Source organism: Schistocerca americana, chromosome 9 (assembly GCF_021461395.2).
Source record: "Schistocerca americana isolate TAMUIC-IGC-003095 chromosome 9, iqSchAmer2.1, whole genome shotgun sequence".
NCBI lineage: Eukaryota > Metazoa > Arthropoda > Insecta > Orthoptera > Acrididae > Schistocerca > Schistocerca americana.
In genome coordinates this window covers 116,912,806-116,929,918 of record NC_060127.1, presented here as the reverse complement: position 1 = coordinate 116,929,918, position 17,113 = coordinate 116,912,806, and the positions used below count along the sequence as shown (strand labels likewise).

The 17,113-nt window shown below is 39.6% G+C and overlaps 1 protein-coding gene across 1 annotated transcript in view; it reads right to left on the bottom strand.

The window, feature by feature from the left end:
• LOC124550724 (X-ray repair cross-complementing protein 5-like) overlaps nucleotides 1-17,113 on the bottom strand; it is a gene marked incomplete at its 5' end in the record, with an annotated part of 126,777 nt that overhangs the window by 15,108 nt on the left and 94,556 nt on the right. Inside the window, 2 exons of the mRNA XM_047125445.1 lie at nucleotides 3,745-3,951; nucleotides 9,159-9,349. Coding sequence (XP_046981401.1) covers nucleotides 3,745-3,951; nucleotides 9,159-9,349 — 398 coding nt within the window. The remainder of the gene's footprint in view (nucleotides 1-3,744; nucleotides 3,952-9,158; nucleotides 9,350-17,113) is intronic.

Sequence of the window (17,113 nt, the reverse complement as noted above, 5' to 3'; positions counted from 1 at the left end):
CTTTTGTTGATGTTCATCTTATATCCCCCTTTCAAGACACTGTCCATTCCGTTCAACTGCTCTTCCAAGTCCTTTGCTGTCTCTACCAAATTACAATGTCATCGGCCAACCTCAAAGTTTTTATTTCTTCTCCATGGATTTTAATAACTACTCCGAATTTTTCTTTTGTTTCCTTTACTGCTTGCTCAATATATAGATTGAATAACATCGGGGAGAGGCTACAACCCTGTCTCACTCCTTTCCCAACCACTGCTTCCATTTCATGCCCCTCGACTCTTATAACTGCCATCTGGTTTCTGTACAAATTGTAAATATCCTTTCGCTCCCTGTATTTTACCCCTGCCACCTTCAGAATTTGAAAGAGAGTATTCCAGTTAACGTTGTCAAAAGCTTGCTCTAAGTCTACAAACGCTAGAAACATAGGTTTGCCTTTTCTTAATCTTTCTTCTAAGATAAGTCGTAAGGTTAGTACTGCCTCACGCGTTCCAACATTTCTACGGAATCCAAACTGATCTTCCCCGAGGTCCACTTCTACCAGTTTTTCGATTCGTCTGTAAAGAATTCGCGTTAGTATTTTGCAGCTGTGACTTATTAAACTGATAGTTCGGTAATTTTCACATCTGTCAACACCTGCTTTCCTTGGGATTGGAATTATTATATTCTTCTTGAAGTCTGTGGGTATTTCGCCTGTCTCATACATCTTGCTCACCAGATGGTAGAGTTTTGTCATGACTGGCTCTCCCAAGGCCATCAGTAGTTCTAATGGAATGTTGTCTACTCCCGGGGCCTTGTTTCGACTCAGGTCTTTCAGTGCTCTGTCAAACTCTTCACGCAGTATCTTATCTCCCATTTCATCTTCACCTACATCCTCTTCCATTTCCATAATATTGTCCTCAAGTACATCGCCCTTGTATAAACCCTCTATATACTCCTTCCACCTTTCTGCCTTCCCTTCTTTGCTTAGAACTGGGTTGCCATCTGAGCTCTTGATATTCATACAAGTGGTTCTCTTCTCTCCAAAGGTCTCTTTAATTTTCCTGTAGACAGTATCTATCTTACCCCTAGTGAGACAAGCCTCTACATCCTTACATTTGTCCTCTAGCCATCCCTGCTTAGCCATTTTGCACTTCCTGTCGATCTCAATTTTGAGACGTTTGTATTCCTTTTTGCCTTATTCATTTACTGCATTTTTATATTTTCTCCTTTCATCAATTAAATTCAACATTTCTTCTGTTACCCAAGGATTTCTATTAGCCCTCGTCTTTTTACCTACTTGATCCTCTGCTGCCTTCACTACTTCATCCCTCAGAGCTACCCATTCTTCTTCTACTGTACTTCTTTGCCCCATTCCTGTCAATTGTTCCCTTATGCTTTACCTGAAACTCTGTACAACCTCTGGTTCTTTCAGTTTATCCAGGTCCCATCTCCTTAAATTCCCGCCTTTTTGCAGTTTCTTCAGTTTCAATCTGCAGTTCATAACCAATAGATTGTGGTCAGAATCCACATCTGCCCCTGGAAATGTCTTACAATTTAAAACTTGGTTCCTAAATCTCTATCTTACCATTATGTAATCTATCTGATACCTTTTAGTATCTCCAGGATTCTTCCAGGTATACAACCTTTTTTCATGATTCTTGAACCAAGTGTTAGCTATGATTAAGTTATGCTCTGTGCAAAATTCTACAAGGCGGCTTCCTCTTTCATTTCTTCCCCCCAATCCACATTCACCTACTATGTTTCCTTCTCTCCCTTTTCCTACTGACGAATTCCAGTCACCCATGACTATTAAATTTTCGTCTCCCTTCACTACCTGAATAATTTCTTTTATCTCGTCATACATTTCATCAATTTCTTCAACATCTGCAGAGCTAGTTGGCATATAAACTTGTACTACTGTAGTAGGCATGGGCTTTGTGTCTATCTTGGCCACAATAATGCGTTCACTATGCTGTTTGTAGTAGCTAACCCGCACTCCTACGTTTTTATTCATTATTGAACCTACTCCTGCATTACCCCTATTTGATTTTGTATTTATAACCCTGTAATCACCTGACCAAAAGTCTTGTTCCTCCTGCCACCGAACTTCACTAATTCCCACTATATCTAACTGTAACCTATCCATTTCCCTTTTTAAATTTTCTAACCTACCTGCTCGATTAAGGGATCTGACATTCCACGCTCCGATCCGTAGAATGCCAGTTATCTTTCTCCTGATAATGACGCCCTCTTGAGTAGTCCCCGCCCGGAGATCCGAATGGGGGACTATTTTACCTCCGGAATATTTTACCCAAGAGGACGCCATCATCATTTAATCATACAGTAAAGCTGCATGTCCTCGGGAAAAATTACGGCTGTAGTTTCCCCTTGCTTTCAGCCGTTCGCAGTACCAGCACAGCAAGGCCGTTTTGGTTAATGTTACAAGGCCAGATCAGTCAATCATCCAGACTGTTGCCCCTGCAACTACTGAAAAGGCTGCTGCCCTTCTTCAGGAACCACATGTTTGTCTGGCCTCTCAACAGATACCCCTCCGTTGTGGTTGTACCTACGATACGGCCATCTGTATCGCTGAGGCACGCAAGGCTCCCCACCAACGGCAAGGTCCATGGTTCATGGGGGGAGGACAAGATCAGTATTAACCTAAATTTGAAAAATGATGTAGAGTGGTCAGGAAACTGAAAATAAGCCCCCTGAACTCGGAATGCTTTGTACATTGAAATAAAATCATATATATATATATATATATATATATATATATATATATATATATATATATATATATATATATATGAATATAATAGAGGGAAACATTCCACGTGGGAAAAATATATCTAAAAAGAAAGATGATGAAACTTACCAAACAAAAGCGCTGGCAGGTCGATAGACACACAAACAAACACAAACATACACACAAAATTCTAGCTTTCGCAACCAATGGTTGCCTCGTCAGGAAAGAGGGAAGGAGAAGGAAAGACAAAAGGATATGGGTTTTAAGGGAGAGGGTAAGGAGTCATTCCAATCCCGGGAGCGGAAAGACTTACCTTAGGGGGAAAAAAGGACAGGTATACACTCGCACACACACACATATCCATCCACACATACACAGACACAAGCAGACATATATAATGTCTGCTTGTGTCTGTGTATGTGTGGATGGATATGTGTGTGTGTGCGAGTGTATACCTGTCCTTTTTTCCCTTTTTTCCCCCTAAGGTAAGTCTTTCCGCTCCCGGGATTGGAATGACTCCTTACCCTCTCCCTTAAAACCCATATCCTTTTGTCTTTCCTTCTCCTTCCCTCTTTCCTGACGAGGCAACCATTGGTTGCGAAAGCTAGAATTTTGTGTGTATGTTTGTGTTTGTTTGTGTGTCTATCGACCTGCCAGCGCTTTTGTTTGGTAAGTTTCATCATCTTTCTTTTTTTTTTTTATATATATATATATATATATATATATATATATATATATATATATATCAATGGTATAAAACAGGGCACATGTCACTGAAGCTGGAGCCAAGGATGTCTTTTAGTGGCCATTTCTCATTATATTATGTCCCAACAAACATAGAAATCCTAATAAAAGTAATTTACAAATTTTCAATGGAAATTTGTTGCACAGTATAGTTTGTTTTTGAGGAAAATGGTGTTGCCTCTCTTAACATGGCTGCTACTGAACTATCCTTGTATTATTTTACAGTTCCTGTGCTTACAACGATTTGGTGTTAAACATATGGTTAACTGACATACCTGCAACAATCATGTTCCAGAATTCTTCCTTCATCAACATTTTGAGCATTTTCTTATGCTGAGTGATCCACTCATTATATAAGAGTGGTTCTATTTCCACAGATTTACTCCTGAGAGTTTTGACAGCAGAGAGGGCCTTCTGATACTGCTGGGGTGAGAATGAACGTTCCACAAGCTTCTCTATTGCACTCTTCATACTGTTGAATGCTGAAATTCATATGCAATAAATCAGTATTCACCATTTCTGTTGCTAAAATGGCTAATTTTTAAACTATCAAAAAAATAAAAGATAAAACAAACCTAACATGACTAATATGAACCTGCTAGTAACAAGCTCACAGCAAAATAAGAAAGAGTTTATCTGAATAGGATGTCGTTACTGTAGTTCCTAGTTAACAATACATGTAGCAAACAGTATTGTTGAGTATGGACCACCACCGTGTCTGGGGTTATTACACTTTGAGAAAATTTTCAATGAAGTTTTGTCAAAATCTGTACCAACAGACAATGAAGCCACAGATCATCAGGTTACTGGGAAATGAAGAACTGAAAGCTGAACGAGACAAAGTGGTCCCAACATCCTAAAACTGGGAATCCAGTTTTTGATCTGTGCTGGAGATGACAGTCATGTATGTGTGAGGTGTGCTTGCTTGTGTGAATGTGTGTGTGTGTGTGTGTGTGTGTGTGTGTGTTCTCTTTCTTTTTCTGATGAAGTCTGTGGCTGAAAGCTTTGTGTAAGTGTGTTAATTGTGACTGACTGCAACTTTGTGTGTCATCTTTATGATAAGTAGCAATCTATCTTTTCCTTACATTCTTGATATTCCAAACTGGAGCTTCCATTGTTTGAATATTATGAAAAGAATACACCGTTACTCACCATGTAATGGAAATTTTAAGGAGGAGACAGGCACAACAAAAATACTGCTAAATGTGAGCTTTTGACCAAAAGGACTTCTTGAAAAAGTACATAACACACACACACACTTTGACTCAAGCACAGCTCATACACACACAACCACTGTCTCTGGCCACCGAAGCCAGACTGCGAGCAACTGCGCACGACGGGAGCAGCAATCTCGGTGGTAGGGTAAGGAGGGTGCTGGGGTGGGGCAAGGACAGAGACGGATAGCAGCGTAGGGGTGGGGGAGGGTAAGATGCTGCTTGTAGGAGCTTGCAGGGAAGTCGCGGGGACAGAGTAGGGCAGTGGGTGCAGTTGGGAGGTTAGACGGGTGGAGAGACGGGTTTGGGGTAGTGGTAGTGAAAAGGAGAGAAGTAGTGGTGGGGCAAAACCACTGGCCACACTGGTGGGATAGGAAGTTGTGTAATGCCACAGTGGGTGCAGGGAAGGAGAGAGTTCTCCTCTGTTTCTCTAGTTTTCCACCCCTGCCCCTCCACTCGTCTGACCTTCCAACTGCACCCAGGTGCCCTACCCTGTCCCCACCTCATCCCTGTACACTCCCACAAGCAGCACTTTATCCTCTCCCACCCTCCCCTGGTATCCCTCCTCCTCTCCTCCCCAGCCTCCTCATTACTCCCACCACCCAGACTGCTTCTCCTGTCACGCACAGTTGCTCACAGTCTGGCCTCAGTGGCTGGAGACAGAGGTCGTGTGTGTATGAGTTGTGCTTGAATGAATGAGTTTGTGTATTGTCTACTTCACAAGAAGTCCTTTTGGTCAAAAGCTCAAACGTTTAGCATTTTTGTTGTTGTTATGCTTCTCTGTGACTCAACATCTACATTGTACAGTGACAAGTAATCTATCCTTTTCATAATATTATCGATATACTATATTTTTATCTCTTCTAAGACCATTTCCCTACCTACTTCCAGATATTCTGATAATCACAGCTTGTAATATAAGCACCAACCAACATATGTGGACAATTAAATAATACTGGAACGTAGAGAATGCTGAACAGCTTAAACAGGAATGGACACAATAGAATACACGTCAAACAAAAGGCTTCTAATTTACAAGTAGAGCGAAAAATCTGATCGAACTTCATATATCTGTAATGCACCACAGAGTAGTCAACCAGCAATTGTTATCACCTTTGAAAATGAAATGGTTGTTATGTACTAGGGATTTATATGAAGCCCAAAGAAATAAAAAAAGCAGAGCCTGTGTCAAGTTGCACATTTCCTGTAGATCCTTGGGTAACCTAATGCAACATTTACGTTTGCAAGTGTCTCAATCAAGATTACTTCACGAATAACTACGGAATGATACAAATCACCATTTACAATTAATCACCATTTAAAACTCTGCAAGATTCTTTTGAATGAAGAAATGCAACATGATGGCATAATTCCAAAAATCTGTTTGCCTTATGAAGCAAATTTTAAGCTGTCAGGTGCTGTTAACAGGCATGACTGTATGTACTACACCACAGGAAACTGCTATTCTGTAATTGAAGAAACAATTTAATCAACCTGAGGTCGCAGTAGTTTGGGCACGCCTTTCATGTCAAGGGACCATTGCCCCACCCCCCCTCTCCTTTCACACAACATTTACCCACAGTGCCTATCTCAACATGGTGTTGCATACTGCAATTATACAGTTAAGTCTACAGCAGGGTAATAAAGAGTTCTACTTTCACCAAGCTGGAGCTCCTCCTCATTACACTTAATCCTGCTTGGGTTTCTTGACAACAAGTTACCTAATAGGTGGACAGGCCAACTGAATCACCAGACCTTATCCCAATAGACTTATTTCTTTTGAGATGTTATCACGGATACAGTCTTTGCAAGAAAACCATGTACTGTTGATGACATGTGTCAATTCATAAGAGAACATGCCAAGACATGGAACACTGTAGACCTCCAGTGCCAAAGTGTGCTTGAGTGTACAACAGGAATGTTTAAACCCTGAACACTGGCAATTTGTGCACATAAGACAATGGGCACTTAAGATGTTGAACTTATTGTGACTTCAAATATCTAATTTCTGTAATTTTCTATAATAAATTGTTCATTCTCATTTCATTACCAACCTATTTTCTATACTTAGTAATAATAATAATAATAATAATAATAATAATATTTACTGTATACCTACTTATGCATCTCCCTGTATTTTAAAACCTAGAAAATATTTACTGAACAAGCAAAGTGGGAGCTCTACAGTTTGCATTACACTCCTACTGATTACACTATCTGGTCAAAAGTATTTGGACATCCCTATGTACGAGGATAATCCCAAAAGTAAGGTCTCCTATATTTTTATAAGTACATAGACCTGTTTATTTCTACAATGATTTACATAAGTTTACAGCTTAAACATTTAGCTATTTTTCGACATTATCAACATTTCTGTCGATGCATTTTTGTAGACGCTGTGGCAGTTTTTGTATGCTCATGTCATACCAGCTCACCACCATGCTTTTCAGAAAGTTATGAACCTCTTCTTTCAGCTCATTGTTGGAGCTGAATTGCTTTACGTAAAGGTGTAAAGTGGTTTGCCCAGGTTTCGTCGCCCATGACAACTCAGTCCAAACGTTTGTACTGTTCGGCTGCAAGGCAGTGAAGAAATGTGCGGGACGCATCAAGTCGTTGCCGTATTTGGTTCTCAGTCAGCATGCGTGACACCCACCTTGTGCAAACTCTCCGGTAGTTCAATGTTTCCATTAAAGTTCTGTGAGCGGTGCTTCGGGAAACCTCAGGATGCAACGTGTCGAGATCATCCAGGGTGATCTGCCGATCTTCACGCAAGCTTTGCTCAACCTTCAACACTGTCTCCTCAGAAATTGACGGTCTCCCGCTCCTCTGTTTGTCGTGAATTTCGATCTGACCAGCTGCAAACTCTCTACACCACTTACGAACATTTTGGACATCCATCCACTTCCGTCAATTGGCGATGGATTTCAATTGGCGCAGTGCCCTTTGCGTTCAAAAACTGAACAACTGTGCGCAATTCGCACTTGGCGATAACATCCAAGGGGAGCTCCATTCTCTATGGCTGCCAAGCCAAGACTGAGCACCTCAGTGCGGCGTTTGCATGACACACAGTTCGTGAAGCACTCTTCATAACAATGTGACCAACTGCCACACAAATAGAGTTCTGTAGTTATAAAAAAATGGGAAACCTTACTTTTGGGATTATCCTCGTAGTGCAGAATTGACTGCTAGCTGTCAAGAGAGGCAGACTACCAATTAAAATAAGTGAGCTTTAAGCTATGTAAAGCCTACAATCCACTTCTCTTGCAAACCAGTAACACACTAAAGGCTCAGTCAGGAGAGCTCAGTGATTTCGAACGTGGACTGGTCATCATACGTCACTTGAGTAACAAATGCATCAAGGACATTTATGCCCTTCTAATACTGTCAAAGTTGAATGTGAAGTGGAAACGTGAAGGAACAACCCAAGCCCGGGAGACCTCACATACTGATGGATAGACTATTGAGAATTGCAGGGGGTGGGTATAAAAATCATATAAAATCAGAAGTAACCACTCTCGAGTTCTGAAGTGCTACCAGCAGTCCAGTTAATGACTGTGCACAGGGAGTCAAAAAGAATGGGGTAAAATGGTTGAGTAGCTCCTCATAAGCCACACATTTGCGCAGTCAGTGCTAAGCGATACTGGAGGTGCTGTAAAGAGCGGTCCCACTGGACTGTGGATGACTGGAAATGAGTCATTTGGGGAGATTAATCACTCTGTACCCTTGCTGAATCATGCAGTACCCTCTCACAATCTGATGGGAGACCTTGGGTTGGCAAATGCATGGAGAACATTACGTTCTGTCATGCGTAGTGCCAACAGTGAAGCACGGAGTAGGTGGTGTCACTGTTTGGTGATGTTTTTTATGATTACAGGGTGGGTCCCTTATTACAATTAAGAAAATACTACAATGGAGAAGGATATGAACACATTTTGGAGCATTACACTGCAGACAGTAAAGGAATAGTTTGGAGATGGCAACTGTTTTCATATGGATGACAATGCACCCTGTCAGAAAGCAACATCTGTGAGGCATAGGTTTGTGGTCAACAACATTCCTAAAATGGACTGGCCTGTCCAGAGTCTGACTGAACCCAACGGAAAACTTTTGGGACGAGTTGCGTCAGTTTTGCTAGAGACCCCAACATCTAACTTTATGACCCTCTTTGGGTTTGGCCCTTGAGGAAGAATGGGTTCCTAGTCCTCCGCAGACATTCGGACACCTCACTGATAGTTCCCCAGCGAGTTCTGGCTGTCGTAAAAGAGAAGGGTGGATACCGTGTTAATGTCCATTAATAGGGTCTAGATACTTTTGATCACATAGCAGGTGAATCAGAAAAGACTCTGTGAGTGTAAGTTTGTTTACAAAGTACAGATGTACTTGAAGTTACAAATCATGTACAGGACATACAGTGAGAAATAATATTTGGGAGACAGCTGTTTAGGAAGGTAGCACAGTATGTAAAACTTTCATACCTTGGGAGAATGGTTCTCCTTGACTTAGTAATTCCTGGAAATCACTCTCCGGGTTTGTGGTTCCAACCACCTTCACTCTACCGTGAGCTAAAAACCCACTTGGCTTTGCTGCTTGTGAAGTGCTCATAGCAGATGTTCCAGGCTGGTCAAAATCCTTTGGTTTCTCAGATTCTGTGCCATTTGTAACTGCTCTGTTGAAACATTTTTTCATAAATTCATAAATCACTATGAGTTTAAAAAAACATGTAGCATTTAAATTAACGAACAAACAATTTAATTCTTCACATACGTTCTTGTAACATATGGAAAGGAGAAGGAAGGAAGGATACCAATACTGTAGTGACCACCACCTTATTTTAAGTATCTAGGTGTCATCATTATTCCATAAAGGCTTAGACACTGGCCACTGGAAATTGTGGCACTTCAAGCAACTGAGATTTTCAAAACTGGGTTCCTCTTTTTTCAGAGGTAAGTTGCAGCGTGGCCCTCTTGTTAAGTCAAACAGTCCAGACACACATTATTTGGGAATAATCTGACAAGCAAACCAGGAAAAATGGAAGATGTTTGAGCCTGATCTTCATGAATGATTAATCTAATGCGATGAACCATGATACCAATACAATTCTCTAGCTTTCATGAACACACTTGTACCATCCAGCCATGTGAACACATCTCACTGCACAAAAAATTGTACATAACAATTTTTACATGAAGCACAGAAAATTTTCTGTTAACTTTCCAGCACTAGCAGTCTTGGGGTAAGCAATGTGGTGGAAAAAGGTTTTCCCATGGTTGAATATTATTTTAGACTTTAATTCTATATTTTGCAACAGAATATGTACTTATTATTATTATTATTATTATTATTATTATTAACATTATCCATTACACCGGATAATACTTCATGCTTTAGTTAATTAATTACCACCTTTATTACAGATACAAAACAGTTATTTTAAATATTGTGTAGTAACCTCTTACATTATTTATTGCCTTAAAATTAGCACAGAGCTTGTTTTGCAAATGGTGACTGAAATTCATGCATGTGAAAATTCTATTGCATCACACAATTTATAGAAGCCTTTCAAAAATGAGTTGCACAAGTTCACTCTTGCCAGTTGGCCAGTTACTGTCTTCATTATTACACATTTCAGTAGCATGTTTCTCTGCCTATCCAAGCTGCTACAGTCCAGTAACACATGGTCCACAGTTTTGTTACCCTCAGTGAACCAACACGTGGTGTCATCTGTTATTCTGAATTGATGGTAGTATGCCTTTAGTTAAACTGTGTTCAATTTACTAAAATTCTTGCAATCAAATTCACTTGATGTCCCCAGTATTGAACATCGTTTAAAAGACCTTCTATGACTGTTTACAAAGGGTCAACACACACTCATGATGTCAGTCACAATTGCTTTCTCATTATCATATTGCACAGTGACAGTGTATATGAAATTAGGAGAGACTGGTAATCTGATCACTAGTGTGGTGCACCATTAATATATATTATTTTGCGATGACTCCTTTTGCTGTCTGCTGCCTTTCTTTCATCCATTCTTCCAGAGCTGTTTTTAATTTGTCCCATAACAGTTTTTGGGGGTGTCTGATGTTTCTTGTGATCTGGATGCCCCTTTGTCCAGCCTGTGTGAGCTTTATCCCATGTAAAGCCTACAATCCACTTCTTTTGCAAAACTCTAGCCTTATTTCTTGTTTCTTCAATTAGATTATTTTAATGGTTTAGATTTCTCAAGATTTTTTTTTTACTATCAGTCAGTATTACTGCCATTTTTGTGGGCCATCTAATGTGTTACACTTTTTGAGAGCCTTTAAAACAGGAAAGTGCTCTGCTAAGAACAATGATGTACAGACTCTGTACTGAGACAAGCATCAACCATTAAACTGAAACTGTGGGCCAGAATGGAAATATGGTACAAAAGTTCATTTGTGTAGTGATTAACATCACAGCTACTGATGCAGAGGCACTATGCTCAATTACCAGGAACATTTCATAATTTTTCTGTAGTGTGAAGGTCTCAAATGACATACAGTGAGGCCAAACGAGAAATTTCAATTGGATAAGCAGCAAAACTGATGCACAATTTGTGGAGGTGGCTTAACAACCTAAAAGCTAGCACTTAACTTGAATCAACGCAACATATCTAGAACAAATCTTCCACTTTACAGCAGAGCGTGCTGTCCTGTGAGACTTCCTGACAGTTTAAGACAGTACGCAAGGCCAGGACTCGAACCCTGTACTCTCGACATGGTGTGTGACATGATCCACTTGTCGGCCTGAATATTTTGTATTTATTCCAATTACAGAGCACTATATTTGACATCCAGTTATCAATTTTAGTATACAATGACCGTCTCCAGGTCTGAGGCCAATTTTTTGATTACATCATGCCGAACAAACTTTCTCATTATTATGTAAAATTACACATACCAAATAAACTATTCTAACAGACATGTTGACCCTATAGAGTCATAATGACGAGGCTTGTTTGGTTGCTCGTTTTAACTGTATCATATTTACATAGTCTGGCTCAATGTGATGGAAAATTTGCTTGTACTCGGGTCAGCAGATGGCCACCATAGACCAAAGTTAATAACCTGATGTAAAATAATGTGAGCCTTAACTGGTACAGACACAAAATAATCATTCCTGGATCAATGTGGATTTTTGCCAATACTCATCTCAATTTGTAAAAGTTGGCCTGGCTACATCAGTTGATAAGAGCATTGCCCACCCAGACAAGGATTCACATTTGAGTCCCAGATTGCCACACGGTTTCACACTTTGAAGTAGTTCTGAATATACAGGACTACTATAAATGATACACTCATTTTCAAAGCTCTACAATTTCCATGTACAAATATGACTGAAGTGTGAACAGAACTCTAACCTCATCAAGATTGCATTTAGCACTACACAAATGTTCCGCAAACGCCCCTCTGGTCACACAATACACATCCAACTGGTAGTCAATTTTGTTCCATACTTTATGTAGCAACAGACTATCAATGGTCATCAAAGCACCATAGATGCTTTCTCTGAGCTGCTTCAGTGTTCTTGACTCTAGAGGTACATAAACAAGATCCACCAAAGGAAAACAGCACAAGGCGTTAGGACACGTGACCTGGCCAATCAAGGGAACAGAACCACATTATCTTCACCTCTGCGCCCAATCTAGCAATGTGGATGTTCATCGTTTAGGTAGCGACGAACATCGATGCTCCAATGAAAAGTGTCCTGTCTTGTTGGAAGGTGAAATTTTTGGAATGAGTAGTCTGTTGTGGAAACAACCAGAACTGCAACATATCGAGGTACAAGGTACCTGTCACAGTCTTCTCACAGAAGAAAAATGGACCTTATAGCTTCTTTGTGTGTGGCACTGTACACTAAACATAAACCTTCAGTGAATCTCATTCATGTGTCACTGCTTCATAAGGATTTTTCAGTGCCTCATACTCTCACATTTTAACAATTAATCATTCCAGATAAATTGAAAGTTTCTTCATTGCTGAAAATCAGCTCGGAAGCAAAATGTTTGTCCTCAAGTGCTTTCTGCATTGTGATGCAAAACTGAAGTTACTGGCCATAATCTTCCAGTTTTAATTGTAGCACAGCCTGCAGATGTGATGGTGGCTAGCATACACTGTTGAGTTTTTTGGACTGCATACGAAACTTTCCCTCACCTTCTTCACAGTCGCATCTGGCACACTCAGTTGAGCAGTACTTTTCTGTTTATGGAGACAACTATTGGGTCTAAACTGCCTATATCAATGCAAAATGCTCTTTTTCACAATTCCTTCTGAATGTGCAATGTTATAATAGGTAAACATCTTACATATTTTGACACACAAAAACTCTTTTCTCACCATGTCACCATTTTGTCAACGCACCACACTTGTTAATGCTAAGTGGTGGTCAAAATGTAAACTCAGTGAATTTATGGTTCTATTCATGCATCAGTCATATTTGTAAATGCACTACTTTAGAAAACACAGAACTCTGAAAACAAATTAATCCTTTATGGAGCCCTTTACTGTAACTTATAAAAGACTGACCATCATTTAGGAGAGAATCAGTCAGAATTTAAGAAAGGAAAAGGAACCAGGGAAGCAATTATGGTACTGTGAATGATTTTAGAAAGAAGAATTGAGACAAACAGGATATGTCTGCCGCATTCATTCACCTATAGAAGGCATTTAACAGAGTGGGTTGGATGACATAACAGAATAGAACTGGAGTAGACTGGAGAGAGAAGATGATTCTCAATCTCTACAAAAATCAGAGTACAGAAATTAAATGGAATGATCGTACGGCATTTATTGGCCGGGATACCCCTTCGAGGGTTGGTCGCCGTATTGCAAGTCTTTTTAGTTGACACCACTTCAGCGACTTGCATGTCAATGATGATGAAAATGATGGTGAAGGACACACAACATCCAGTCCCCTGCCAGGAATCGAACCCAGGCCCCTTTGCGTGGTAGGCAGTAACGCTACACCTGCGCTACGGAGGCAGACAGAAATAGGTATCAATGGGATTAAGAAAGAGGCTAGAATATGAAAATGTGTCTGACATGGCTGTCCTCTCTCTCCATATTTACTTAATTTATGTTAAGAAAGGCCAATACAAACAATGAACAGCAGCAACAAAGGGGGTTTAATATTGATGGTACACAAACACACTGTATTCCATATGCTGATGAAACAGCAGTCTTAGCAGAGTCTGAAAAAGACTAACTATATATTAAATACGTTGTCTCAAGAACTGGACAACTACGAACTGAAATTAAACTTAATTAAGACTAAATAATGGTGATAGATAAATCAAGTTGGTGATATGAATATAATAGAGGAAAACATTCTACGTGGGAAAAATATATCTAAAAGCAAAGATGCTGTAACTTACCAAACGAAAGCTTTGGTATGTTGTTAGACACACAAATAAACACAAACACACACACAAAATTCAAGCTTTCGCAATCCACAGTTGCTTCATCAGGAAAGAGGGAAGGAGAGGGAAAGACGAAAGGATGTGGGTTTTAAGGCAGAGGGTAAGGAGTCATTCCAATCCCGGGAGCGGAAAGACTTATCTTAGGGGGAAAAAAGGACAGGTATACACTCGCACACACACACACATATCCATCTGCACATATACAGACACAAGCAGACAAAATAATATATTTGAGGGAGGTGTAGATATGGAGAAGAGCCACAAAAGTATGATGAGCTGAAAGAAAATCAAATCAACAAGTACTAAAAGAAAAGGACATTAATCAACATGTTATGGACAAGGAAAAGTAAATTACCTGACCACTTAATTCAACATAAAAGCATAACAGGAACTTCTTACACAGGAAAGTCCTGGGCAAATAAGAAGAGAAAGAAGAAGAAGAATTAAGTTTAATAAAATATCGTACTTCCCCTTTCATTACTGAACTTTATAACCTATGCTGTAGATTCAACAGACAGATGGATATAGCATAAACTCATATTTACTGAGCCACTCATATGCAATAAGGGAAGCTTATAGAGTTCAACATTTATTGTCGTTATTTCACTGATGTCATTTTATGTCACCACATCTTTACTGATTTCATGCCCACTACCTAACTTCAGTTAATTTTATGCCAATGAAATTAATTAAAGTGATGAAGTTTCACACAACATGTACATATTTAGTGGAGTAAAAGTTTTCATTCCATCCTCTGTGGACAAACTCTTAACCTCCTCAAGCCTATCTGGCAGCGTCACCAGCTCTCGACTGTTCTCACTCCATTTCTGTCATTCTACAGCTAGCCTGCCTCATCTTCTCAATTAGGAAGTGCTCGTTCCAAATGATGGGAATACAAGGTGTCCATAAATTATATTTACAGCTTTAGATTTTAATAACTATTGAAGTGATATAAAAAGGTCCCTAGTTACATATCTTAACTAAGTCCTTACTTCTCGAATGCTGTCATCTCACTGTAGTTTTTACCTTAATGAAGATTTACGACTGCCTTCTCATGTCTTCTTGATGCAGTGGACCTCTTATGCAGTGACACTAATTGTGTCGTGGGACTTCATTTCTAGCTGTAGATTGTTGAAGGCTGTAAGAGAGCTCACATTTATGCTATCTCACTACAAAATGACGTATCTGCCTTTTTAGAGAACTCTTCTGTATTTCATTGTTCTCATGCTTAACATTTACAATGCTTGGTGGCATCTCTCATTACTCAGAACAACATATCTGAACTGAATCCCAGGAGACAAAAGTCAGTATGACATTCCTCTTCAGCTTTCTATCAATTGTTCCCAAGTGTTCGCATTATCAGCAGAGTACAAATGCCACTTTCAGAACAGGCAGAGACTGCTGACAGCATTCTGTCTTGCCAATGTCCTGTGCTCAGCTCCTCACATTGTTTCTGCACAGACTAAAACGCAGCACACACAGTGCACATTCTCTACTTGCTAACTACCTAAACAATGTTTTTACGTGAACATCTTTCATATGATTGTGAGGACGAGGTGGAAAAACCTGTTAAAACAACGCTGTTCAAGGTGTGACAAAAAAGCAACAGGAATATCTTAATTTAAAAAAAAAATAACTTTTTGGTACACATGTTGTCAATGAATGTCTGCATTTTCAGCTGTTTTGAATAGTTTCTTGTTGGCAGTTGAAAAGGTTATACGTGCTTTTGAATGACGTCAGCAAATTTTTACTTTTGAAAAAGATAGATCAAACAATTTGCATTAAATTTTGCTTGAAAACTTGAATATAATCCAGCTCCGTATTTGAAATGTTGACTGTGGCTTTTGGCAAATCTATTAGGAGTAAGACAAGAGTTTACAAGTGGTATAAACATTTCAAAGAAGGCCGAGAGGTTGGTGATGATGTTGGCATGTTCTTTGGCTCATGCCAAGAAATCTTTTCGGATGTTTCTGGCATGAAACATTTAACAGCAATGTTTGTACCGAAACTGTTGAATTTTGACCAAAAATGACATTGCGTGGACATTGCACAGGATGGCTGACTGAAGTCAACAATGATTCAGAACTTCTAAAGAATGTTATAACAGGTGATGAAACATGGGTATATGAGTATGATGTTGAAAGCAAGGCCAAATTGTCCCAATGTAAATGGCCTAAAGGGCAAAGATCGAAAAGAATGACAAGCTTGACCACATGTGAAGGTTCTTCCCACTGTTTTCTTCGATTACAGTTGGACAGTGCATCATGAGTTCCTGCCTTATGGTCATATAGTCTATAAGGAATACAACTAGGAAGTTATGCACCTGTTTGTGTGAAGCAATCTGAAGAAAACTACCAGAATTGTGCCAAAACCAATCGTGAAATTTGCATCACGATAATGCTCCTGCTCAAGCCTCAATGATTGTTCACGATCTTTTGGCAAAAAAATCTGTTTTATTGCCTCAGCCACCGCATTTGCCGGACACAGCCCCTGCAACTTCTTTCTATTCCTGAGGTTGAAGTGAACCATGAAAGGGCACTGTTTTACCATCACTGATGAAATAAAAACAGGACCACTGAAGAAACTGAACACCATAATGAGAAATGAGTTCCAGAAGTGCTTCCAAGATTGGAGAAAGTGCAGCCACAGTGTATTTTATCAGAGAGAGATTACTTTGAAGGAGAAAAAGTTGATGTTGATGATGAATAAATAAAGATTCATTAAGAAAAACAAAAATTTCCATAATAACAGCTGGTTTTCAACATGTGACAAGACAAATCAAAGTTTTTTTACGTGGATGCCACAGGAGAGAGCTCTGAGTGTCGCCTGGTTCATAAAGATTTTTGTTATATGGCCTCATTAAGAAAATGAGCTCTCGGAATTCCTAAATTTTCTGAATGATACATGTTAATTCCAATATAAAGTCCTCTATGGAAAAAGAGAAAGAACGTAAAATTTTATTTTCATCTAGAATTGCTCAGAAAACCCAAC